At 35.7% G+C, this 16257-nt stretch overlaps 1 protein-coding gene across 1 annotated transcript; it reads left to right on the forward strand.

Annotated features, from left to right (window-relative positions):
• The first annotated feature begins 730 nt into the window (after positions 1-730).
• Positions 731-15894, forward strand: LGSN (lengsin, lens protein with glutamine synthetase domain). The gene is given in 4 exon segments (XM_080584870.1): positions 731-1924; positions 11725-11903; positions 14144-14419; positions 14421-15894. Coding segments are annotated over 4 exon segments (2460 nt in total). The 5' UTR covers positions 731-852; the 3' UTR covers positions 15354-15894.
• Positions 15895-16257: the final 363 nt, after the last annotated feature.

Here is a 16257-nt window from a genome sequence, read left to right on the forward strand (position 1 = left end):
CAGTTTGTGATCAGCTATGGAGTGATATATATTTTGGTTAAACAGTATTACAGAGTCTTCATTGGGACATCATGAGATGGAGAATTTGATCCCTACCTTGATAGTTTGTAAAATAATTAATTACCCACAGTGATGGGGTAATTACCCACAGTAATAGGACCACACATGGTCCTATCTGTTTACTTAGGAGAGATGATTCAGACACTTCTTGATATTCTCTGGGATAATGCTAACAGATTAATTTTTGTTGCTCCTCTTTGCACCATCTCCATATTTTTTATATCAATTTAAAAATCTGCTCCCAACACTACAATGTAAATCATATCAATGCCAAATAGAAAGGTAAACATCATCCTCTGGTTCTTTCCTCAATATATATCCAAATAGAGGTTTGCTCATTTGACAGCTGCCCTTGGAGTTTGGTTATTTGGCCAAACTAGATCCTTGAAATTCAGTTAAAGCCAGATTATTTTTAGGTTTCACTTCCCATACAATCCCAAATATTTGGCAGCATTCTGTGTTTTAAGGCTATTTATTTCCTTTATAAATACAAATGTTTTTGATATGAACAAGAACATGTATAAATATAATTATTAAAATACATTTTTTCACATTTAAAAGCCACATTTTTTGGACAAATGATGTCACAGTGTACAGGGTCTTATATTTTCATTTATTAAGTCTGCCTAAAAATTAAATTACGAAGGTACTTTGACCAGTTTCATTTTAAAACCTAAGACCTTCTCACTCAATTTTCAGTAAGAAAATTTTATCCAAATAGCATAATTTGAAGGTAGTAAGTATCCACAGAGACCTCCATGACCAAGAAGTGATGGAAATGCCACAAGGTAAATGAAGCTGGTGCTAGTAGACCATTCCTATGTTCTGTTTCATTCATGCATATTATTTGGTTGTATATTTTATTGCTGGTTACAGAACACATCTGGAAGAGCCAATGATGAAGTTGATGGCAACAATATATGTAGTTTCAGAAAGAAAAAAGGAGTCAAAGATACAACAAAGCATGTTCCTCTGTTAGAAAATGAGAAGACAGAGTTGTCTCATACCTTGAAAATCCCAGATCCTCATCATCTTCAAGGAATCACTGGTTGTTCAGAACCACCATCACATCAATCCCTTCAAAACCTGACTAATTTTCCTCCAGTGCAAAAAGACAGAGGGGATAGTGGCAGTTCCCATTTTGTCAGCAGCGTGAAAGAAGACATGTCGGGGGAAACACATGAAATCCCAGAAAATGCTGGCACTGCGAAAAAAGTAACAGAAAAAATGCATAAGAAGATAGATACACCAGGTAAAACAAAGTTGCCGACGGGTGCACAAGCTGCCAGCAACACAGAAAAAGCTGGGTGTGCAGACACAGTGTACAAGGAAGAGGACAGTGAAAAGATGGACTGTATACAAGAAGAACAGGGTAGGACAGATGAAGACAGCAAATTTCATATGACAAAGACAGGCTTCCTGGAGGGTACTGCAACCACACAAGGAAGAAGTACTGCAGAGTCCTTCACACCTGGCATTTCTGAACAAAGTCTGGAAGAGCTGAAAAAATTTCTAAGTGAAGGTCCTCTGCCTGACCATGGGCCCAATTGCAGCGGCAGGTCAGGTGGCAGTTTTCCCCAGCAAAACCTGAAGCCTGGGGAGAAAATAGCTGACAAACAGGGCAGATCCTTTGAGATGTTTAGTCTCCATTTTGGAAAAGAGAATCAAAAATACCACAGTTTCCACAAGGAGGGAGTGGGACAGCAGAGCAAATCTCTTCTGGTCCTCAGCTCTGCTGGGTCTGATCAGCAACAGCCAGCAGGCAGTGAGGTGGATCAACCTATTCTGAGACAACCAGCAACTTCTACGAGTGCAGAAAGCACTGCTCCGGAGATTGAGTTCGGCTCTTCTGCAAGCCACACCGGTAAGGATATTTAACCATCACCTGCTGTGCTGTTAAAGAAAATGCTTCTGTTATTTTGTGGGGTTCTGTGAAGTTGCAAAATTTAGTCAGAACTAATGAGAAAATTGACACCCATAGTTTCTGTATCATTGGGGTGTATCAGAAGTTCTACCCTACATCTATGTTGAGTTTTTTAGAAAGTAAGGCATTTATGATGCCAAGCTGCCTGCCAAAAACTGCCATGCACAAGTGGTCATGTCATGTTCATTAAAACTGAAATATTTCCTCATTTAAACTAAGTGCAGGCAACATTTCCCAAAGGTCTGCTAGACACTGAAAAACTCTGAAGGCATTTGGGCTTCTTAAAATTTCCTTTTTGTTAACATATCCAGCAGTGGAAATTGCTCCCATGTAGGGATGATGTTTGCAATTATTAGTCCTGTGAGAGGACTGGAATGCAAAACATCTAATATAAACTATAGGGGAAGAAAAGCAAATGAGGCAGAGAACTTCCACTTATCTTCATGCTGTTCAATAAGTCCATTTTGGAAGTGTTTATAGAGCCAATTAATTGCTACTAAGAGGTAGTGGTTTCTTTGAAACAGTAAAAACTAAACTTCCGGGCTAGCTGGATCAGCAAGCTGAAAGCTACTATTAACTATAATAATGTAATGGGCTTGAGCAGTTAGTTGCTTTGTGTCTGCTCCAGGAAGGACGCAAACAACAATTTGCCAGTTGAAGAGATACCAGGTTAATAAACTTCCAGGAGTATCAGTGTCAGATAACATTATCAGCTTCTCAGGGCAGATATGATGTCCTCTGGCTTATCTGACTGATACAATAAATATGAATCTTAACTCTTCATTAATAAAAAAAAATTGTCCATCATTGATTATACAATAAAATGTAATAGTCATAATTAAATTTGTATAACAATATTAAGTTATCCTGCTCTTTGAAAAGTCTGCTTTCGGATGGTAGAAACATGGTTGTATGTGCTCTGAAAACAGACAGTTTGAATATACCAAATTTTGTTGGCCACAGGAGGATTTTTCAGTAGACATTGTGTTAGCCAGTTTGAACAAATCCGAATAAGATATCCATGAATAGTTGTACGTAGTGGGAGGTGTCCCTACCCATGGCAGGGGGCCTGGAACTAGATGATCTTTGAGGTCCCTTCCAACCCAAACCATTCTATGACTCTATGATCATCAAAGCTAATTCAGTGCACTATATGAGAAATATAAATGTCTGAAATGATATTTTGTGCTCAAACCACTCTCTATTTTTGTCTATTAGAATAAACAAGTTAGAGGATTATTTCTTAGCCTACAATGGATGTTGTTCCCTTACAATATTGCTTTTTATTTTTTTTTTTATTTTTCCCTGCTAAAAGGCTAGCAAAATTCATTGCCAAATTTAGATTACTATTGTTTTCTGCAAAACAAGAAAATAAGTTTTAAAAAATATAAAAAACTATTCTTTGTCATAACACCATTAAAAAAGTATAAGGAATAGATTAGATTAACTGTAGACTCCACAGAGAGATTTCAACCACAATATTGCCACTAAAGTGTCTATCTAGTCAAGCTCATTTCTTTGTCAGTAGAGAAAGACAAAGACAGTCATCCTCTCTTCAAAGACAGAATGGTTAATGAGAAATTTGCCTTGGGAAATTGGCTTCTCTTTCCCCTCAGTGGGGAAGAATTCTACATGTTTAGTTTAGATTATTTTCCTAACTCTGAAATGCCTAAATGAGCCTGGGGTTAATTTTTATCTGTGTCACTGACAGTAACAAAGACTGTGAGAGAACTCTAGTTGAAAACTAACTATGAAGGGAGGTGAGGGAATCCTGTTTTGTCATATCTAAAACAAAACAAGTCTCGTAAGGTTTGGATTCCGTTTGTCTTTGACCAAACAAATGACAGGGTGCCGTGTATACTTTTATAGTTCCACTGATAAATGAAAAAAAAAAACCAACACATTCTTTGTGTAGAAATAGTTTCTACTTACGTATAAACGTGTGTGCTTTGAAATTAATCTTCATTGAATATGCTCGGTAGCTCAAATGAAGGGCAGAAAGCTTTAGATAAAATTCTGCAGTCTTTAATGAGTCTTTGCATAAACAATATTTCATTGCTAATTAAGATTTATAAGAAAAAATCCTAAATATTTTATTTTTATGACTAAAATATTATCTTGACCATTTTAGTTACCAAAGTGATTGAACAAAAGTCTTGGATCTAGACATGTATACTATACATGTATACTGTGTCTATCTGAAATACTACTCATATTCAGCAAATTTTCCAAACATTGGATTTACAGAATGTTCTCTTTGTGTCTTTGTTTAATATAGAATATAAAGTAGGACAACATTGAAATTATATGACTATAATAAATAATTATTAGATAAATAGCGCCCAGTGTAATTCTTTAGTTGTTATGTTGAGCACTTACAGATATTTGGATGTCTGGAGTATACCTTACTGTTCTAAAACTACACACCTGTCCTTTCAGTTATGGGACAGTCACTAGCTGGAAGCAGTAGGAGGGCTAAAACGTAGCTGGGAATTATTGTAATGCAGAGGATTGAAATACAGCCATGCTAGTTACCTGGTTAACATTTCTCAAAAAAAAAAAGTCCATACATTTGTTCCAAAATTCTGTTTGGAAGTTGCATGGGATTTCTATTCATCTTCTGAATACTTTATACTGCTTGCCAGCTCTTTTGTGAAAAGAAGTGTTTGAGGGCAATATATTATTATTATTATTATTAAATTATAATAATTAATAATAATTCATAACAATTAATAATAATAATTAATAATAAATAAATAACAATGCAGGATAATAATAATAAAAGAATAAATGACACCCAAAGTATTTGGCCAATATGAAAAACACTGTTTAGACACTGTCAGTGAAACTGGAGCTGAAACTAAAGCTCTTTGAATTTAATTCATCACCATGGAAAGATAGAAGCTAACACTTACAGCTAATTAGTCAACTCTACTGACTGCATTAATATGAATTTATGAATTTTATTTGCATAAGTATCCATATATGATAATTATGGGCACTTCTGCAAATTAGCGTGTAGTCATTAATAATCAGATGCTTCATAAGCTGTTCACTGCCTGTGATCTTGGGAGACCAAGAGAGAGTCTTCCAAACAGTAAAAATGCAGATGAAGTTTCATGTGTATAGCATTACACAACACTTTATAGCATGTAGATATACACACAGGAATGCACGTATTATATATGTAGTATATAATATAAATGTATATTAACCTCACTGAACTCAAAACATATCCCATGTTGCTTTACATACTGCTAAACTGGAATGTTTATGCTCTGGTAACCAGAGAGGAGACCGAAGAAAATTTTACGTGAGAAATCTGGAGTTCCCAAGGATCGTGATTCACAACATGGGTGGCGTTCTCTTTGTCACAGAAGGAAATTAATTACCAGAGTTGGGGACTGCAGGTGGCTTCAGCAGCCATCTGGGCCACCCAGTATATGACAGAGGGACCTGAACAACCTGGTGCCACTGCACAGGCTTAGGACAAAACTCTCCTCTGGATCTTAAGAGACAACAGCATCTCCATGTAGCTGTAGGTGGGCAACACACTGTAATCAGGCTATCAAGGGGGCTTCAAATGCCCTTTTGTACATCCTGGTCTGTAGCTGAGAAAAAAAAAAAAAAGAAAAAAAAAAAGGAAGAGCTAAAATATGCACAGCTCCAGGAATGGGTCCTCTCAACAGGGCTGATCTTGTGCATATGTCAAGTAAGGACATGTAAATGTGACCAGCATTGGATCAGGAACTGTAGGAGGGTGGAGGAAATTTCTGAAGAATGAAAATATGTCTTAACTATAGCTGTAGGCATCACAAGTTACCTAGTGACTGTTGAAATGTTAGGTGCACAGAAAAAAACCTCCAACATGAGAAGTTATTCGGGTGTTGACCCCAAATATTCAAGTTACTATTAGTTCCTTTGCTAAATTCTCCTTTTAAGGAAAAGTGTGTCATAGAATCATAGAATCATAGAATATCCCGAGTTGGAAGGGACCCATATGTTAAATAGCTGCTAACAGGCTATATTTCTTATATTTCTTAAGAGGGGAACTAATCAATTCTATGAGCACTTTTCCATTACAATGAGTAATCTCACGATGCCATTCTTAACATGTTCAAAGCTGTCACTGTTGGTAAAAAGGCAGTTAAAAGGGATGATAACTGGCATTTATAGGCAGAAGTATGAAAAGAAGACTTTCATACAATGCAAATAGCATAGACTTTTTGCTCCACAGAAACCAATGTTTGCCACGTTTTTAACGAAGTCTGAACTCCTTGCTGCCAGAGTTCACCATCCCCTGTGCTCACCTGGAAGAGGCATGTCTGTCTGTTCCCACTGATTTTGCTCAGTGATCAGGAGGTAGAAATGAAAACACTTTAGGAGCTGTAAGTGGAGACTGGAGATGTTTGTAAAATCCTGTTCTGGGCTGATCATGTTCAGTACCTCTTGCAGTCATTCCTGCATGACCTTGGGGATTACTGTGGGGAAGACAGTGTTTTTGACTTGCTGGTCTTCTCTGCTTTATATTTTATATAACCTGTTCTGTTCTCACAGCTATCCCAAAGAGAAAAAAACAATGCTATGCTATTTCATCATGTTCCTTCCTTATATCCTATCTGCCGTTCATTTTTTTTTTCTGATGTTGCTTTTTCAACATTTTGAACTCAACTTGAATATAACATGGCTTAAGTTTAGCTCCTTCCTAAACCTTCTCGATTGCCCCTATTTTCTGTCAAACAAACCATCATATTTTCTTTTTCTTTCATTTTCTCCTTAGAGCTGAGCTGTATATAACTTGCTAAATTTTTTTTTTTTTTCCTCACAAGCTGTAAGAGCAGATATTTTTCTTTAAAGCCAACCAAAACTCCTAAGTCCTTTATCTTTCATACCAATAGCTGAAAATCTCTTCTTGCTGTGTGACTCTGTATGATTTTCCATTTTTTTTCTTGATCTATACAAAACAAAAATGCTCAGATAGCACTTCCATCCTATCTTTCTGCTCTATTATGTACCCTTTTGGGTGAAATTCTTCTCATCTGTCTCTGGTGCCTGCAGTAAACTAGTCATCCTGTAGCTCTGTGAGAAAAAGAGGTATGGTCAGACAGTAATTCTTCCTGTCCTTTAGAAAGGCTTAGTTTCTCTCTAATAACAGTGATAGTAACAATTGCCAGAACAATTAGTTTAGACCTAATGTAAGTGAAATAGATTCTCTGCTTGATTTCTTTGCTTGCCACCTCTCCTTCTATAATGTATTCAAGAAGAATTTAGTCTCTACCTTGACTACTGTGCAAAACCTTCTTTTCCCTAAATAATTTTACTTTTGGCTAATGTGGTTCTTGTACTCGTTTTTTTTATTTTTTTATTTTTTATTTTTTAAGACTTTTTTTTCTTTCCTCATTAGTTCAAATATTTTTAAATCAGAAGGGGCTATCTAGTTTGCAATACTGTATAACTCACTTCATGGAACTTGGCTTAATGATTCCTCTCTTAAATCCAATTTTTCTATTTGAATTTGAAGGAAGGCATGGCACTCTAGATCCATCGTATTTAAGATTATCAATTAGGTATTACTCACATTATTATTTTCAGACATTTCTACATATTATATTTTCAAATTCTCTTGCCTAGGTGGAATCGTTTCTAACTTTTATATAAAACTGTGATCATTTTCTCATTCAATACAGAACAGCCATTTTATAAAACACCCTGGAAGATAGAAAAAATGAGTCTTTTATTTTATCTTTCATCAATTGGTAAATAAAATTATATTTTCTATTTTAATTCTCAATAATGTAGCTCCTCTGAGAAGCCATGTCATGTACTGTCAGTACTGTACAGTTTGGAAAGAATAATCTATGGATAGTTGAAACTGGCCTCTAAATTAGATATGAAACTCATGAAAAAGAGCTGAACTTCTCTGTGACCACATTCGTTTAAAAAGCCATTTTCAGAGTTAAGATTAAAAAGGAAAACAAGATGAGACAAAGAAACAGATGGAAAAACATTCAAATATGAAAATCAAACAGATCAGGGAAATATTTTTACTTTCTCCCACACTTTAATAATTTTTTGGTATGCTTACATCTTTCTTCCCCTGTCAAAGGTCTTGTAGGGGAGAAAAAATAAGAGTTACGGAACACCTTTTGACTGCAGAAATCAATATTGTAAACATTTTTGGTGAAACTATAGTTAGGTGAATATAAAGTTAAATTACATAATGTTTTCAAGTGTAAATGTTTCTGATTGCTATTCATATCAATACTACTATTTAAATATAACTCAGTACTCCTACCTACCATGTTAAAATACAGATGGGGATACAAAAGAGAGATTTTAAACACTAGCAGTAAGAATGATGTATAGCATTGGAAAGGCTGTCATATGAGGTTTGAGAAAGAGGCTGTTAATGTTTTAAGACAAATGTAAGAATATGCTGTACAAACCACGTACACTGTCTGCTCTTGAATACACAGACCAGAGTCATGTAAAGATGAATGGCTATATTTAAGTTAGTACTGACAGGTATTTTCATAGGATTTAGAAGGGTGTAAATGTATTTATCCCGTGGGACACAATGCCAGTGAATATCATCTACCCAAGACTTATAAAGGGGGGTCAATATCACACAGACCTTCAGAGCACCCAATGACAGATTTCTAAGGGCACCCAGACCCCTTCTCATGGGACAGGAAGAGGGAGCAGAGCAGCTATGTGACTGCAGCAGGGTTGTATCTAGCACAGCTGGTGCTGCTGGAAGAAGATACTTGAGGGGACCAGTGGAAATGTGGTCCCTTCTCCAGTGCATGATCTGTATCTGGAGACTACCTCCTGGTATCTGCTGTTATTGCCTTATGATACCTTGGTGGTTGTATTTCTCAAAGAAGAGTTTCCAATATTACTACATTTGTTAGGTCAGCCTTTTCCTGTCACTGTTAAGTCCCCTGGCAACATGTAACACGTTCTTTTCATTTCATCAGTTTGACAGTCACCTCTTATAGAACTGAGAAATTGTTTGCTTTAGATGCTGTGTGATTTAACAAGAGACCATGGGAAAGAATTTCTTTGAACAAGCAGATAACGACAGATTGATCTGGGACATGCGGACTTTCCTTCTGTGATGGTACTTTTCTGAGAATATAAAGCAAATGTAACAATTTGCCCTAGACAGAAGTCAGCTGTTCTTAGGAAACTGAATGATTTCAATAGTAATGATTGAAGAATGACATCACTCTTCTGCTAGAAATAATCATAATACTATAGTTTGTAGAGTTTGTAGATTTAGTAATATAATATTTATAGTTTTGTATATTCATATTAAAAAAAGATACATGTAGATAATTTACATGGATTAGTAGCTAGTTTGTAGTAATTGCAAAACATAAGCCATACTAATTTTTTCTCTGTGGTAACTTGAATTGGAAATACAGACAGAAACACAGAAACATTAAATGCTTTCCTGTGTACTACTGATTAAACATAAATATCTAAAGATCTACATGTATCATTTTGTTTTATAAAAGAAATACAGTATGGATTTATAATTATTTTTTAAAATGAAAATCTGAAACCAAATCTCAACACCCTGTGAAACGTACATACATGTTTCTGTAAGTAGAGTTTATGAATTGAGAATGAATTTGTTGTTACTTCTACAGTCCCAGGGAGCTAGGGAAACAATTACACTCATGGATACAGTCCTACCTCATAAGAATGTAAGACTGTGCATTGAATTCAGGTAGAAACTTATTTATTAGCTACCTTCTCTCCATTAGCTATTGCTCTAGTTAAAGACCATATGAACTGGGAAAAGACAAAGTACTCAGATCCTCAGTACACCTTTCCAAACTTTAGTCATCACTAGCTTCATGGACTTAGTTTGCCAGTGATTTATACAGCAGCTACCAACAAAATATATTTTTGGGACTTGTGCTGGAGAAATATAAGTATTGTTATTAATCAGTCATTCTATATATTATGCAAAAAAAATCCCCTTTCATATTTTCAAAATCAGAGATATTAAGTCTTAAGACAGATATTAATATTTTTATCTATCATATAATTTACAAAAGCTTATCATTTCAGTGGGGGGACACAACATACAAATGATATCATAAATGACGAACTGCCTCTAAAACGTATGTGAAAGTTGTGGGAGTGTTTCTATTGATTCTAACAGATTTTGTGTCAAGAATCTTGTAAATAAAATAGATATCTGTCTTTTGACCATTGTGCTGTCCAAATTAGTATTTAGGCTAGTTTTAGACTACTACTAGGTCAATGTTAATTTTAGTTCTAGATAAATCTAGAAAAATTTATCATTAATAATAACAAGTCCAACTGGAGAAGACAATTTTTGCTTTTTCAGTTAATTGTTTTTACTTTTTTAATGTTTACACATGAGTTAAACACTTGTAGAATAAAGGCTTGAGCACTTTTTTTAGCTTGAAAAACCTCAGGCTTCTTACACTTCTTAGAATGTTTATGAACTCTATCCATCTGATAAATAGCCACAGTTTATTTTCTGTTAATAGATGGCTAATTGATGGTCCATAAGGAGGTCAAATTTGCTAAAAGTCAGTAAACATTTATGCTGTAAAACAACGTTATAGGACGACTGAATTGGAATTCAAATAACAATTACTTGGACGACGTAAGTAAGATAAGGATAGTTTACATATATTCTGTGCTCACTAGTTGTGTTTTAGCTGCTATTGTAACACAGAATGTAACACAAAATTTAAACAATACTTCCTTATTCAATGTACATCTATTTGAGGACATAGTGCCCTGATGTTTATAGAAGACAGAAGAAAAAAGGTGTTTCAATAAGCAGCTCACAACTGAAGCAAATGAAAGGGAAAGAGGTCATAAGAAGAAGTGGATGTTACAATTATTTTTTTCCTTGGTTTTACCTTTTTGATTTATACTTTTTTTTTTCTTCTTAATATCAGATTTTGCCCTTGATTTAATAAGTTTATTGTAGTAAATTGAAATTAATGCTTTATTCAGTTTAGCTTGGATAGTAATAATACTTAGATACTTAAAAGGAAAGCCATCTGGCAGATGAAGAGGTTTGTGAAAAGAAGTTACAGTGCCTAGGTCTCTGCTCCATTATAAAACTTATACTCAAATGTTACTGCTTTTATATCAAGAAGTTTATACTGTCCTACAGCTGCTGTAATACAGTAAAGAAGGCAACTCTATTCCAGTAAATGCATAAACTTCTCTTAAATGTCTGCTGCTTGTGAAGAAGACTGCAGGCTTCCTCAGAAGGTATTGGGAAAGATTTAATAGATAAGTGCCCTTTTTATTACATTTCTGTATCCACGTGCTTTTCGAAGGCATTAAAGAAATACAGCACCTGAATTCTACCAGGATTCAATGAGAAATAGATATCCAGCTGATATTTGTGCCCCTAAATTCACCCAACAAAACAGCTGAGGTATCCCTCAGAAATTCCTGGATTTACTACATGATACTTCTGTGTTTTCTTATCACAATAAAAATTCATTCAAATTATAGACCACTCCAGAAAACAAGGGATTCTATATGGATCCTCAGGTGAAAAAATTGCCTGTTTACTTACAAAAATGTTTTGTGATCCATATATTTTTCTCAGTTCTGTTTTTACACTGTTTTTTTGTCATTGTTTGCCACTATTGCACTTTTTTAGGAGAACAGCCTGTATTCCAGCATTCATTATTTTGTTTGATGTGAACATTCCTCTTCACTTATAGCATCCAGCAGAGAGCCTGATATAAACAGCCTCAGAAATCCAACTCTCCTTCACCTCTTCTCTCATATTGAATTTATTAAGCAGCAGATGGCCAGAGACAACATACAGTTCGTCAGATTTGAATCAATAGACCTCCACGGTGTGTCAAGATCAAAGAATGTTCCTTCTCGCTTTTTTCATGTAAGTATTTTGTTTTTTAGGTATGTCATAATGTATTTTCATGGCATCATCCTTAATTTATGTTATATATATATATATTATTTTTGAAGTGCAGGCAGAAAGTTCAACTTCGAACAAATTATCTGTTCCTTCTACTTATTAATGTTCCCAGAGGATCTAGACTTTCCCCCTCCCCCCCCCAGTATAATTTAGATTACCCTCTTTTCCACAAAAATGGTAATCTAAATAAGTAAATCTAATAATTTCAGTTATTTGCACTTCTAATAATCTCTTTCCTCAGAATTATCAAGTTCAACACAATTAAAGAATTTGGTTCCTGAATATAGGTAAATTGTAAAGAGAAAGTGTAACCACTAACAGAAAGAAAATGAGGAAATGAAAATGCCTTTAGCTATGAGTCAATCAGATGAGAAAATAATGATTTAATAGCCATACTTGCCATATGATGATTCAGGGAATAAGAACCAAATTAAGAAGCAGTTGTATCCCTGACTAGTCAGCCTTTTCAGTATATTGCTTCTGTGACACTTCATGTGCATAGCTATATTATACTTTCACTCATATCAGTACAAATATTTTAAGCATGATCACCAAAAAAAAATAAAAAAATCATCAAGACAAGATATAGAACACTTTTGTTTCAAGTTGCTTCTGAAGCCTGAGCAATATTTTCATTATTTTCCTTTCAGATTTTCCTAAACTGCATCTGTATCATCTAGATACAATTTGATTTCATTGGTGTTATTTAGATTTTATCAAAATAAACTTTCTCTCCGTCATTTTAATTGTTTTGAGAGGTTAACTGCAACTTAACTTAAGTGAACCTGCAAATGTCTATTTCATGTTGTTCAAAGACAGCCTCTGTGTTTACCTTACTTACCAGCTCAAAGAATGGAGGCCTTGGGTGACAGATTAAATTTTTGGACACTGAAAAGATGTGTATGTATATACGCACATATATCTGTATGTGTATGCACAGAAGAGAGTGATAATTTATTTATCAATTTATTTGTTTATTTATTTATTTATTTTTTGGTGGAGGTTTTGGTGGACAGAGAGGTGGGTGTAATATAGGGCGTTTACCTTCAGTACTTTTTCAGTGTTGAATGGACAGCTTAGATACCTTGCAGCAGTATTCACCAAAGTGGGCAGTTTTGTTTATGGGTGTTAGTTAGTGAGAATTGTTACCAGTGGATTTCCATCTGTTTTAGAGAAGGCAGACATTTATTTATTAATTTTAAGAGGAGCCGTTACGTGCAGCTTGAAGTGTTTAAAAAATATTCCATCTGGATAGGCAAAATTTTGTTTTATCAGCCAGAGACAGAACTAAAAATTTTCCCCCTTTTTAGGTTCATTTTGTGTCTTCTGATCATTCAGATGGTAATCCTTTCTCTTAGATGAATAAATGTAAGACATAAACATGAGCCAAGTTTCACTAAGTAGATGTTGGCATAATTGTTGGCCCCTCCCCTCCCCTCCCCTCCCCTCCCCTCCCCTCCCCTCCCCTCCCCTCCCCTCCCCTCCCCTCTCCTCTCCTCTCCTCTCCTCTCCTCTCCTCTCCTCTCCTCTCCTCTCCTCTCCTCTCCTCTCCTCTCCTCTCCTCTCCTCTCCTCTCCTCTCCTCTCCTCTCCTCTCCTCTCCTCTCCTCTCCTCTCCTCTCCTCTCCTCTCCTCTCCTCTCCTCTCCTCTCCTCTCCTCTCCTCTCCTCTCCTCTCCTCTCCCTCTTTTTTCCCCTTATTTGACAGATCCATACATTTTTGGCTTAACTTTGCATCTGAAAAATGGTGAGGTATGCGTTATGACATTTAAAGGGAAGTGACAGGCTGAATTTATTTTGCCATGAGTCTTGTATGGTCACTTGGATCTATGGAAAGTAAATGCTCTGAGAATGTGAAAGCCTAAAAATGTGATTATAAATAAAAGCTTGACTTGCAAAGTTTCCATATAACTGACGATTCCATAATTGTACAACGACCATGGAAGATTAGGTGTTGAACAATTTTTTTTTTTTCAGTTATGCATGGGAATTTAAAAAGCAATCATCAGGATATCTGATGCCAGGGTTTTCACTGGGTTTCACATTGACACCATAATTGGCTGTTATCCACCACCTCAGTGATAACTGCCTTAGGTGTTCTTTTATTCCTGCTAAGAGTCTGTGTTTTGTAAATTTAACATACATAGAAATACTGTTCGGTTCTTTTCTCATTTGGTAATCTGTCATTCTGCTCTGTGTTTAGGAAAAAGCAATTCATGGTGTTGCCATGCCCAGAAGTTATCTTGAACTGACCCTGAATCCTAAGGATAATGAAATAGATTACATAAATGCAACTAATTTTAATTGTGACATAATCCTCAACCCTGATTTATCAACGTTTCGAATTCTACCCTGGACTGAGCAGACTGCTAGAGTGATATGTGATTCTTTCACTGTACTGGGCAACCCTCTAATGACCTCACCTAGGCACATTGCCAAGAAGCAGCTGAGCCAGCTTCAGGACAATGGCTTTTCTCTACACTCTGCCTCACTCTGCCTTCACTTATGAATTTTGTATTTATGGCATTACTGAGGTTGTAAATTCAAAGACAATATCCTTTCCTGCAGCAACGATACTAAATAACCATGACCAGACATTCATTCAGGAGCTCATTGAAGGAATGTATTATACTGGAGCCAACATTGAAAGCTTTTCTTCTTCCAGTGGGCCTGGACAAATGGAGATCACTTTTCATCCAGCATTTGGAATAGATGCTGCTGACAGTGCCTTCACATTTAGAACAGGCATTAAAGAGGTGGCTAAGAAGTATAACTATGTAGCTAGCTTTTTCTCAGAGTCAGGATTCTACAATTCAGGGGCTCTTTCACACAGCCTGTGGGATGTGAATGGCCAAAAGAATTTGTTTTCTGCTGGTTATGGAGTTGAGGAGCTCACAGATATCGGAACAAATTGGCTATCTGGTCTCTTGGCACACTCAGCAGCTATTAGCTGTTTGATGGCTCCTACCACCAGCTGCCGTAAGCCTTATTCCAAATACAGTAAAGAATCAAAAGAGACTGTAAATGCAAAATGGGCATATAATGATAACAGCTGTGCCTTTAATGTCAAATGTCATGTTGGAAAAGGTACTCATATAGAGAATAAATTAAGTTCTGCTACAGCAAACCCCTACCTCGTGCTTGCTGCTACAGTTGCTGCAGGTCTAGATGGAATAAAAAGAGGACTTAGGTATGATGATATGTCCCAAGAAGAAAACCATGTTTCTGATCTGAAACCTTCATCGATCCCTTTGAAGCTAGAAGATGCTCTTGTTGCACTTGAGAAAGATTCATGCATTCAGGAAGCATTAGGTGAAACTTTTATCAGATATTTTGTTGCCATGAAACATTATGAGTTAGAAACTGAAGAAATGGATATTGAAAGGAATAAATGCCTGGGGTATTTTATTTAGAAGGAGCATTCTTCTGTAGTAATGCTGTGTAAATGCATATACTGTAGACAAGTATCTTGAAATTAATAAATATATTTTAAATTATTTTTATTTTATTTTTTATTTTTAAAAACAGTATTTTTAAAGTGAATTTAAGTGAACAGACCTGCTGGTGAAAAGAAGAAAAGAGTAGATGAAATAGAAAAGACCATTTGTACAACTATAATAGGACTGTATAATGTGGAGAAAAGCAGGAGTAATGGGGTGAAAGGTGGCAGTCAGGAAAATTGAAGGTTAAGGAATTTTTGTTCCATTTGGCTTTGGGATTTCTCCCAGCCTATTCAGTAGGTGAAAGGTTGATAAACCAGAAGAATTTGACTTCGATTTAAAACTTCAGCTAGAATGATGAACATTGTAGAAAGAGGGGCAAAAGCCTCTCCCAGGCCAGAGAACCTGAGAGACAGTAATCAGTATCTTAGTAGTAAAGAAAAGAAAGGAGGGAGAAGTGGGTATGAAATAATTTATACATCAAGAATACTGTTGTTGAATGAAATTTGCAATATCTGTTGGATAAAGATGTTAAAAGAAATTAAATGGTGGCATGAAGAGGGAACGATTGATGGAAAGCTAGGAGAATCAAGCCACTATGCAATAAAAAGAGTTGGTATTATGAGAGTTTTGATGGTTAATGGGTTAATTTAGAGTTGAATGAGAAATGAGAAGAAAAAAGGCAAGGAAGCCAGAGAATAAAGAGCTTAAAATGGGCTTTTTAGGGCAATCTGATGTTATCAAAGATGAAGAAAATGACTGTGAAAAGGAGTCAGACTAAAATCAGAAAGAAAGAGTGAAAATATGAACTCAGAGATTGGAAAACAGACATTAATACAGAGGAAGAGAAAACCCGTCCTAAAATAAAAAAGAGTAC

This window comes from Anser brachyrhynchus (assembly GCF_964034855.1).
Source record: "Anser brachyrhynchus genome assembly, chromosome: 3".
In the NCBI taxonomy this organism is placed as follows: domain Eukaryota; kingdom Metazoa; phylum Chordata; class Aves; order Anseriformes; family Anatidae; genus Anser; species Anser brachyrhynchus.